Raw genomic sequence first — 11225 nt, forward strand, 5'->3', positions numbered from 1 at the left:
TGTGCGAATCTTTCTGTCGGTGCCTTTTGTCCTTGAAAAGCACGGTAGGCATTGAGATACACGGATTATACGAGAAAATGACTTACAGCAATGGGAATGCCATCCCATCACCTCTTGGATCACTACCAGCACTATGCACCAGCTGGCCCTCATCATAGTGCAAACGAATGATCTGACCCCGGCCAAACATCGAACGTTCCCAGCCGATCAGCACCTTGGTCTTATGACCAAGGCGCTGGAGACCCTCATTCACATCTTGGCTGATACCCTCTTCGACGCACACCGTATGGTCTCCATCCTCAGAAATCGGTGTAGCAATGTAGATGCGTGGTGAGTCGAGAGCAGCCTAGGGATGATATCCGAAGCCAAGCATATTAAGCAATACCTACACATGGCCCTGGGGCTGCATAAAGCCACCTATGACGCTATATATAGAGTGCAGGGAGCTATCAGCCACATTTGTGATTAATGGCGGGAATAAGAGTGTGGTATCGACGCTTGCCCGGAGCCAGAGCATTCGGGTGTCTAGGCTGAAGTGAAAAGTTCGCGCCCCGATTCTGTAAGGTAAACCCACAGCTAGCTAGGACTAAAGCTGTACCGAAGCCGGCGTAATTACTGTTTATAAAGGAGATTCCGTTGCCGTCCCGGTCGGTTACGGCGAAGTATACCGTATCATAGTGGTTGTGGGCTGGGCTGCCGTGATTTAGGATTTCAGCTACGCGGTTAGATAAGAATAACTAGGCTCGCTCGTGCTAGATAGTCTCGCGCGAGTAGGCCCTGTGACGAAACGGGCTCCGTGTCTGGATCTGTCACCTACTCGGCGGCGTCGGCAAATGCGATCCGCAAACCCTCGGTAATGGCGTGGAGATATTCTGCCGAGTTGTGCTCTGCTTGACTGAACTTCGGAATTTTACCTATTCGCTCTAGCTCTTCTATTATTCCGAGTGCTATCAATGCTACAATGCCCTGGCCGTTCGGCGGGTATTCCTAAACATAGACATCCTAGTTAGGGTTTCTATCTATTGCTAGGCATTGCTTAGACACAATGTCCTAACTAGTGAACTTAAGTGAGATAGCTTCGGTTTCCTAGACATTATTCCAGAGCCATTACCATCATTGTTTTAGGAATTCATGTCGGTTTCTGGTGTATGCAAGTCAACATAATTAACCATTCATTTAAAATATAATTAACACGACCAGAAAGGAACACACACATTTGCTCTAGTCGACAGTACATAACCACAAGCAGCTTGGTCGAATTGTCGGCAAAAAGGCGACAATGCCGTCTATAGGAAGTGAGGGGCATTAAGGACGAGACCCATAAGACATCCCCCGAGGGTACCAGCAATAGGGATGGTGAGGATCCAGGTGGTGAGCAGAAGGGCCATAAGAAGAGGCATTCAATCCGCTTTACCTGGGTTTTGATCAAGTATTAGTGAGTAATGGATCGGAGATAACTTGAGGCATACAGTATGATGAAAAGCTAGTTAGCTCAAACCTTGGGAGGTTGATGGATCTTGAGGAAGGTGAGTAGATGGGCTGATCTACAGTACTCCGTAGTGGCAGCCTATTAGCCTGCCACCACCACTCTAGGCAGGAGGCAGCTAGGTACCGTGACTACAAATAGCTGCGCCTACTCGCATAGTTAGAGAATGATTATCACACTTGTACCTCAATCCAAGGTCTCAATTTCGACGAGGGGTCACGGTAAATGGACTACACACACACACTGTATTGCTCCTTTTCGTGCAATTTCATATTTTGTATTATCCAATTTCGGTATTTCTCCTTTTCTCCATTGGAGGAGATTCAGGATCCGTCCGGGGTCATGGCGCGGGGTAGTGACCGTCTGGGGTAAAACTGGCCGAGCCCATAGCCCACGGATGAGATGACACCGAGCCGTGTCCGACTCTGGGATTCGTCAGGTTCTTTAAAGATCGATAATATTTATCCTGGGTCCTGCACGTCCAGTTGCCCCCCACTGAGCATGGTATTCTGCAGAGAAGAGATCAAGCATCATGAGCATCCGACTTCATGTTCGGAGGCCAGCGTTCGAAGACATTGTGAATGGGTCACGTTTGCTGAACATTTACCCGTGGTACTCGATACCCGGAGTCAAGCACAGCGCTAACTAATAATTAGCGCTTATCCTCTCCCAGCTCCTCGGTCAAATTTACTTGCTCATTATGATAGGCTCAACAGAATTGAACCACCCTGACAGGGAATCAAGAGAGTCGGATTTCAGAGTGCACAACAAGAAAAAACCTTGGTCGGGGCACAGGCACGACTCGCACTAACTGAAAGGAGGGAGGATTCTGGACTCTCCCCTACGAGCCATACTAGGAAATTCTCCGGCGAATGGAACGCCACATCTAGACCCACACCACGCATTTGGCGGACCCCGCAAAGGAACCAGTGCATTTCCTCCCGACTAGAACCTATCAGATTCCTTCGCTCGACAAGAGCCCACCATAATCAAGTGACGCTGCTACCGTAGTGCCCGGAAAAATGACCCTCATGACTGGAGATGTGGGGTTGAGGAGGTCAAGGTCCGGAGCAAGCTTCAGCTTCACTCAATTGAGATAAGATCGGGATCACCATCACGAGCGTGTTGTCGCAGGTATAAAGATCTGAAACCCCCAGTCGTGCCTGCCCCTCTTTCATTCACCCGTTTCTCTCAGAAATCGTCAACATGAATAGCGACATCACAGAGAAGCAGACCTCAGCGTCGGAGGTCGAGGCGCAGCCCTCCTCCATGGGCGGACCTGTTTACGATGTCGACGAGAAGGTCGACTACGACAGAGCGGGTGCCATCGGTGCCGAGGAGATCGAACATAATATGACTGTGCTCCAGGCCGTCAAGGCCTATCCCGCTGCCAGCTGGTGGGCATTCGTGATGTCATGCACCATTGTAAGCTCTTGCCCATGATAGGCAGATCATTTCTCTAACATTGCGATAGATCATGGAGTCATACTGTGTTTTCTTAATGGGACAGTTCATAGCCACAAAGTCATTCGCCGATCACTTTGGTGTATACAGCGAAAAAACAGGACAGTACATTATCGAAGCTTCATGGCAGTCAGCATTCCAGTGTAGCGGGCCAATCGGTGCCTTCATCGGTGTATTCATCGCAGGTCCCATCACCAGTTGGATTGGATATCGATGGGCAACCATTGGCGGTCTCATGTTCTTGAACGGCTTCATCTTCATCTTCTATTTCGGCAACAGCCAGGAGATGTTTTTCGCGTCCCAGATCCTGGAAGGCATCCCGTGGGGCATTTTTATTGCCAATGCACCCGCCTACTGTGCCGAAATTGTGCCAATGAGATTGAGAGCTCCAGCGACGCAGATGTTGCAGATGTTCTGGGCAATTGGGTCGATCATAGTCGGCGGTATCACATACCACTACCAATCCAAGCCTGACTCGTCAGCGTACAGGTTCGTCCGCTCCCATAGATGTCATCGAGGAGCACTGTACTAACAGTCATCCCAGAGTTCCCATTGCACTCCAGTGGATTTTCCCTACTCCCCTCGCTATCCTACTCTTCCTTGCGCCTGAATCGCCCTGGTGGCTCGTACGAAAGGGCCGTCTGGCTGAGGCAGAGAAGGCTGTCAAACGCCTTGGACGCGCGAGTGCAAATGATAATCCCGCTGACGCAGTCGCGATGATGCGTCGCACGATCGAACTCGAGAAGACTGAGAAGAAGCCCAGTCTCGTTGAACTGTGGAAAGGTACCGATCGCTACCGCACATTGATTGTGTGCGGTGTGTACGCATCTCAGAATCTGACGGGCAATCTGATTGCTAACCAAGCGGTCTACTTTTTCAAACGTGAGTCCAGCCATTTCCTGCAACCCCATAGCAGACTAACACCAGCTCAGAGGCCGGCATGGCAGACAACACCGCATTTGCACTTGGTCTCATCACTTCTGCCCTCCAGTGGATCATGGTCATGCTCTCTTGGGTCCTCACCACATACCTCGGCCGACGCACCATCTATGTCTATGGTCAATTCATCAACTGTGCATTCTTGGTCGCGCTCGGTATTGCGGCTTCATGTGGCGGGGGTAAGGCGGCTAGCAATGCGCAAGCATCACTTGGCTTGATCGTCTCCGTCCTGTTCTGCTTGGGACCCGCCCCTGCCTCATGGGTCATCATTGGTGAGACATCTTCCGTTCGTCTCAGGCCACTGACAACCGGTATTGGACGAGGTGCCTACTACTTGGTCAATATTCCTTGCATCTTCCTTGCCAGCTACATGCTCAACACTGATAAGTGGAACCTGGGCGGAAAGAGCGGCTACGTCTGGGCTGGTACCGCCTTTGTCTGCACCGCCATGGCTTGGATCTGGGTTCCAGAGATGAAGCACAGGTCCTTCCGTGAGATCGACATTCTGTTTCGGCGTGGTGTCCCGGCTCGCAAATGGAAGCAGACGGTCGTCGATATCCGCGATGATGAGTAGATGGAAATTGGAGTGGTACTGCTTGTGCAGGAATGAGTGGTAGAGATGAGTTCCTTACTAGATACTTACAGGTAATTATTTTCAAGATGAGTTGAAGGGTGAGGATCACGGCGGAATGTACTGCATCCTCTACTCTCGTCGGTAATGGCTGCTACAGTACCAGGCTTGCTTTTGGTATATCTGATTTAAGAGGCGATACCACGTGATCCTGACAGAGCAGGATAACTGAGTCTGGTTTATGTATACAAGCTTTCTGCCCTCGCTTCTCTCGGGCTGTGAGTGCAATCTAATCACGTGATCTAAGTTACATTTGGAGAACTAGTCCGCTCGGGCACCTAGCTGAGCGGGACCTGCTAAATTATGACTAATACCGGGCCCCGATCAGGTGTTAGAGCTGATCGGGACCTGAAATCCTATCCCACGGGGGGTGCTGAACTCTGGCCGAGTTCAGGTTAGGGCTTTTTCTTACTATGGGAAGAAAAAAGTGGGCCCCGCCTGGGTTCAGGTTAATTTTCCTTGCCAGGGTTTAGCATCTAAATGATATCCGATCTTCAGACCATGTGAGATTGAAGCCTTTCAACCTCGCAGTATGGGGTCTGTCGTTCAACAATTTTTGTACGAGCCGGGGAAAAGCACCGAAATAGATGGCATTCCGAAGAACATTACGAGGCAGCTTTCGCTGCAACATCTAAAGCAGACGAACTAATGCTTGAACCAACCAATACTGGCCTTCAGATCCGTCCTGAACCGAAGGTTTATCGTTGCTCTCCACAATGCAAGATTAGCAGCTGTTTCACTTACACTTGTATTTCGTCCAATTATCTAAAAAAAAGCGGTAGTAAAACATCTACAGGGTGTAGTTGATCTCGTCGGCCACAACGTCAAGATATTTGGTGGCGTCAATAAGCACATCGCGTGATTATGTCTGAGCTCTAGAAAGGAAAATCAACGAATTCATTATTACGTATGAATTGAATCTCTTGTTTCTTCTGGAACATGGTGCATGATGAGGCGATACTGAAGACGAGTTCGATTTAAGGACTAATTAACCTGAATACTATCCAAAGAACCTAACATGATTGGAGCCGGGAGATATTTCCATTACTCATTATATTTTCTCATCCTCTATGAAACTTAGTGATCTATATGCCTATATCAGCTAACGTTATATGTTAGACGACTTCGTATCTGCAGAGTGCGGGCCTTCGCTGTCAGTGGTGGATTGTCACACAGCATATGCGATCTGCGCTATCCCATGCATTATAGTTTAAGACCAATGTGACACATATTACTAGTTTTTGTTGCACTGTGTGCGAACAGCTTGCTGCTACGCAAAAGCATGGCATGTTCTTTTTCCCTCCTTCGTGGCTGTTAGTATTGAGTGCGATTGCATATATATATATTTATTGGTGTCACATGTGGAAAGGACTCGATCTACACAGCAAATATCTGCCGAAGAAGGCCTCTCAGTTTTAGAAGCTTTTACTTTAATAATATAGCTAGAGCAAGCATAGCACCAATATCCCTCTAGGCAAGACCAGTTCTAGCACCTTTACAACCACGTACGAGGGCCTTACCGAAATTTGGAGCATCTGGAATCCGAGGTCATAAAAGAAATGCCTGTCCTAATAGCCCTCTATTTCAGATTATTGAATTTAATGGCGTTTTGGTTGAGACAAATGCATTTAAAACAAAGAGTTTGGTAGGGTGCGCCGCTCGCTTAGGTGTACCGCTCTGTGAGACCACGCAGTGTCTCTAGGTTCAGGTAGGTAAGCGAGGCAGATGGCCCAGTTATGCGTGCAATACAATAGGGTGGATTGTATGAAGAGACTGAACGCTGGTCCTTCCTGGGACCAGCGAGAACTGCTTATATATAGACTGGCCCATTCGGGGGCGGGTGAGGTCCATCATGATTCCACCGTACCTCCTGAGGCATCTATTTTTGCCTCAGGCGTCGTCAACACCCCAGTCAGGTAGTGGTCCTGACACGCTCGCATGTGAACTACGTTATAGTGAGAGACTAATTGCTATTCCTCCATGCGAAGGGCAGTAATAACAATAAATATGTTAGGACCGCGACCTCTAGGAGCCTGATCGATCCGTCATTAGGCTTATAATATAAAGGGATAAGCCGACTATTAACGTTATTTAGACAGACAATATAAGAAGTCATAGACGAAATATGATAGCCATTACGGTGAAAAATTTAAAATCAATTCCTAATTCGCTGACTGGGATGTATTCTAAATAGAGCTCTAGGTGTAGAAATTGCGGATAGAACATAGTAGACTTTGCAACCCCCGATTGCCAGCAAGCAAAGCACTTCGAGTGTGGTTCCACGATCCACCTATTGATAAAAGGGTATCCATCTTCTGCTATTATATTGGACAAGTATCGGGAACACTTCTCATCTCGACGTGACTTGGGCGCAGGTATGGGTGGAATTCGGAAAACCTGGTACATTGATCGACGACGGCAGACTCTGGCAAGAAACCAAGGAACAATATATAAGTGCATTGGGGGAGAAACCATGCCTGTGAACTAAGATATCTAGACAGTTGACTAAATCACGAAACTCGAGTGCCAGCTGCATGATAATCCCAATTATTCTCCCCTCAAGTAGTATTAATATTGTCCAACTGTTGCGGGGCCTGCCTCAACAAAAAAATATCACCCCCAGGAGGGGGCGTCAAATTCTTCACCGCCTCCTTTGCTGTAAGATCGCCTTCCTGTGCCGCTGCGTGGATATTATCCGTTGCTGCATACTGAGTAAACTGCAGCTCCGGATACGCCCAATCACTCGCGCCGCCGGTCGCTGCTGGCACCAGGAAATTCACAGCCTTAAACAGCGTCTGACCCTGTGGGCCTTTGTACTTAAATAAGTCGACTCCCACTTTCCGCGCAATTAATGCCCAGCGTAGGTGTGCGGTGAGATCGAAGTTGGAGTAGTGGAAGCTCCGCGTGCGGGCAAGTTCTTGAGGTTGGGAGCCGTTGGATGTGACTTGGTTATTGATAAATTCCTTTGCGAGTTCCGCCTTGGTGAGTGCAAGAGAATGGTTGCAAGTGAAGAGAGCAAGGGCTGTGATTTGCATGTTTGCAAAAGTGCCGTGATTGTTTGTTGCACTAGATTCTTTGACTCCGAACGGCGAATAGGCTAACCATAGAAGGAATCGTTTGTTCCATTCTTGGAATGCTGCTGCGTCTGCCTTGCTCCATCCAGGGGCACCAGTGTTGAGAATAGCGACAGCGTCGATAACCTCGGTATAGTCTTGGGAGAAGTCGATGATACCAATAGACCGGCCAGTGTTAGCGCAGGGAATTATTTGCGCATGGTCGAGGTTAGGGTTCATGGCAGTCTTTGTATCGAGAAACCAAGTACGAATGATTTCTGCTGCATGATAGGAATATTTTGGGTTGCCGGTGTAGTACCACGCCAGAGCGAGGACATATGTTGAGTTGAACAATTTAATAGAGTTGATCTTGTCTGGGTAATTGTCAACTTCCGGGTTGCGCACACCGTCCTTTTGGATATAGGGGCAACCATCTGGAGTGTTGGGATTAGGCCACCAGTATGGCGCTTGGGAGGCATAGTCATGGATCGTGCCATTTGGAGGTGCCTTGGCTTTTGAAGTAACGGTCCAGGGGCCCTGATTAAGCCAACTATCGGCTTGGGCAACGAGATGACCCAAGGAAGCTTTGAGACTAAGGTCGCCTCTGTTGAGCTGTGCCTGTATATCCACGAGGCGATAGCCGTCAATGACGACAGTGTCCGGAGCCTTCCGGGAGTTGGAGTGTCCAGGATTGGGCAAGGAGGCCACAATGTTGGCCGTCAAGAGTAGAAAAGATATGTATGGGACACGCATGGCGGAAAGGCATGGGATATGTAGGAAACAGTAATTGAGATACAGGATCTGTGCCTAATTTTCTCCAGTTGTATTGTTCATCACTAGTACGCCGTGTCCATTTTATACGTCGAGCTCAAGCCACTTCCCCATTTCCAAGATCCATCGGTCTCACCGCGGAATCGTCGGAAATGACTTGTTGGTGGAAGGATGTAAGTACTGAGCTGATAATTAAGACGGTTTCGTTTCTATTGGGTTCTATCGTCCAAACTTCGACTGGCGCTGAGGTCTTCGCAATATGATTTCCCAACTTGCAAACCTCCAATATGATGTGCCGATGCTCATCACAGGAGCAAGCATCTTCTTAAACCTGCGCTATCTACTTGCAGCTCTCTTTAGCCCTTTGCGTGATGTCAAAGATCCCACACTCGCGCGATAAACTCGTCTACGGGAGGTGTACAAGAACTGGCAAGGCCAATTAGAGCACGTTACAGTTGCTTTATATAAACAATATAGTAGACTGATCGACCCGATATAGATTTATATATGCTAAATTTTTATATGCTTCATTGTTCGGCTAGCACCAAACCGTTGTAGCATTAGCGACCCGACGGCAATTCGCACCATTTACGGTATTAGCTCGAAGTTCAACAAATCCGATATTACACTCCCTTTGGTAGGCTATTAGATCATAAGGATATCTTTTCCGAGACAAGCAATAAGAAGCATGGATCGGAACGTAGGAAGATCTCCAATATATACGCTATGGGCTCTCTGGTGTCCTATAAGCTATTTGTGGACAAAGTAAATGGCGCTTTTATAGCCGCGTTAGCCGACCATGCTTAGCACGGGATGGCGTTTGATTTGTTTACCTAGATACAGTTCTACGTATTCGATATTATTAGTGAGATCACTATAGCTCGGCCATTCGGCCTACTCGAAGCTAGTCACAATAAGGATAGGCTTCTGCATACTATTTATATCGGACCGAATAGTTACGGTTCCTCGGTGGGGCGTGGGACTAGTCCCCGAGATTTATCAATTGTATCTCTTATTCTAGAAAGTTGTACCTATTGATAACCACCAGAAACTTATATAACGAGTTATATTAAGGGAGATAAGCGCTAGTGTGGCGGAGAACTACTAAAAATAGGATATTTTAATTTATACTATACGATGTTTTTTCTTAGAATATAGGCAGAGTTGAAAATAGTTTCCCCTCTAAACCCAGATAGTTTGTCTCCTAGTACGTATCCGGAACGGAATTAGACTTAGTTAAGCTTAATAGTATTTGAAAACGGACTCTAATTGAGTGGCAATTTACTACTTAACCTAATTGAGACAAAAGATATTTAGTGTCCCTCGAGGGGAAACTGTTTTCGACTCTCCCTATATTATATTCGTGAGAGACAGTATTAATAAGAGTAAATATATTATATCTATCTCGGAAGCGGGCTTTGTAGCTTGTTCCGTAAGGGATTTGCTAAGGTGCTCTTCTAATAATTAGGCTAGATCTTTAAGGAAGTAGGAAGCTACAAATAGTCGCCGCTAAAATAAACAGAGTACTTATGATCTTAACTAGGACTTATAGCATATAACCACAAGGATATTCTATCAAGATATTACTTTTCTCTTCAATATTTGGAGCTTTTGCATAGAAATAGTGATATAATACCTTAAAAAGGGTTGCTCCCCCTCCTTATATTGTGATAGAGATTAAGGGGCCAATGCTATATATTTGCCAATACCATTAAGCTCGGCACCTACATTAAGGTCCGCTTTCTATCTATCTAACGAGAAAACCTTTAGTCTCTATCCTACGGGGGGTGCTGGAGTCTACTAGACTCCAGGTTAGGGCTTTCCCTTCACTATGGGACATAAAAAGTGGGGCCCGTTAGACTCCAGGTTCTTTTCCTCGTTAGACTCCTAAGGTCTAGAGGCCTCCGATTGCTCTCAAATTTTGGTCAGTTATAATAGACCATCTAATTTATCTCCCATTTCCTTCGGAGCATGCACAGCGTAGTAATTATGGTGAAAATAGCGATTAAAAATTAGAGATGTTTTGTTGGGGTACGCGATTTTGTACCTTTACGGCGTACGTTTACTACCAAAGACGCCGCCGCAGCACTGTAGACGAATAGAACAACTTCGATAATACTAGCCCATAATGATCAGGAGGGGTAGCAATTAATTTAGGGGTTTAGACGCTCCCTAGCTATCATCGCACTTTATTTCTAGACCATTTCACCCCAAAGCCAGCATTCGACATTCGTCAAATTTCATGCAATTCGTTATATTACGATATATATATTGTACTAGTCAACCATGGCAGCCCAATTTTTTCACCTACCTTCGACAGACCCAGTCTTCGTGTGTAAGAAATGCGAGCACGTTGTTAGACCGAGAGAGGTCTTACGACACCTTCAATCACCTAATCATCGACTTCCAATGCGTATAGCACGTGAAATTGCGGACGTTGTTCAAACCTCCGACCGGGCGCATGAATGCGACGCATGGCAGCCACCAACCGTGGTCAATAGCCCAATTGCTAATTTGCCAGTTTTTTCGGATGGCATTTTATGTGAAAAGGACCCATTTTGTCAATTTATCGCCCGTTCTATTGGGACCTTACGCTACCATTGGCGTAAATGCCATGCCTAGGTCGCACCGGTCAACTATGGCGGCCGTCGGCGGCAGCAAGGTTTATCGGCGGCCGAGCAGCAAATCCAGCAATTTACGCGCGTTATCCGATGCTAGCGCGCATTTCCTAGTCGTATTGGATCTCATTACATTCGTGTGTCTACGCTCGGGGCGGCAGCTATTACCGGGGCCGATTCAATGCCCGCGACCGAGGTCGGCGACCGGCTTATTGATGAAATTGAACTAGCTTTTACGGAGGAAAGTGAATTACCTCACGTTA

At 47.2% G+C, this 11225-nt stretch overlaps 3 protein-coding genes across 3 annotated transcripts; 1 reads left to right on the forward strand and 2 right to left on the reverse strand.

Moving 5' to 3' along the window:
• Window positions 1-82: 82 nt before the first annotated feature.
• On the reverse strand, window positions 83-517 carry PENARI_c058G09944 (uncharacterized protein; the record flags this gene model as incomplete). The annotated part of the gene is made up of 2 exons (XM_022637519.1): window positions 83-346; window positions 458-517. The coding sequence occupies 2 exons, from the start codon at window positions 515-517 to the stop codon at window positions 83-85; spliced, it is 324 nt and encodes a 107-aa protein (XP_022482625.1).
• Window positions 518-2692: 2175 nt separating this feature from the next.
• Window positions 2693-4463, forward strand: PENARI_c058G10322 (putative MFS maltose transporter; the record flags this gene model as incomplete). Its single annotated transcript, XM_022637520.1, has 4 exons — window positions 2693-2911; window positions 2961-3439; window positions 3495-3832; window positions 3883-4463. The coding sequence occupies 4 exons, from the start codon at window positions 2693-2695 to the stop codon at window positions 4461-4463; spliced, it is 1617 nt and encodes a 538-aa protein (XP_022482623.1).
• A 2615-nt stretch (window positions 4464-7078) lies between these two features.
• On the reverse strand, window positions 7079-8326 carry PENARI_c058G04564 (alginate lyase family protein; the record flags this gene model as incomplete). Its single annotated transcript, XM_022637516.1, has 1 exon — window positions 7079-8326. One exon carries the CDS (start codon window positions 8324-8326, stop codon window positions 7079-7081), a length of 1248 nt encoding a protein of 415 aa, XP_022482624.1.
• Window positions 8327-11225: the final 2899 nt, after the last annotated feature.

This window comes from Penicillium arizonense (genome assembly GCF_001773325.1).
Source record: "Penicillium arizonense strain CBS 141311 chromosome Unknown PENARI_contig058, whole genome shotgun sequence".
NCBI classification, from domain to species: Eukaryota; Fungi; Ascomycota; class Eurotiomycetes; order Eurotiales; family Aspergillaceae; genus Penicillium; species Penicillium arizonense.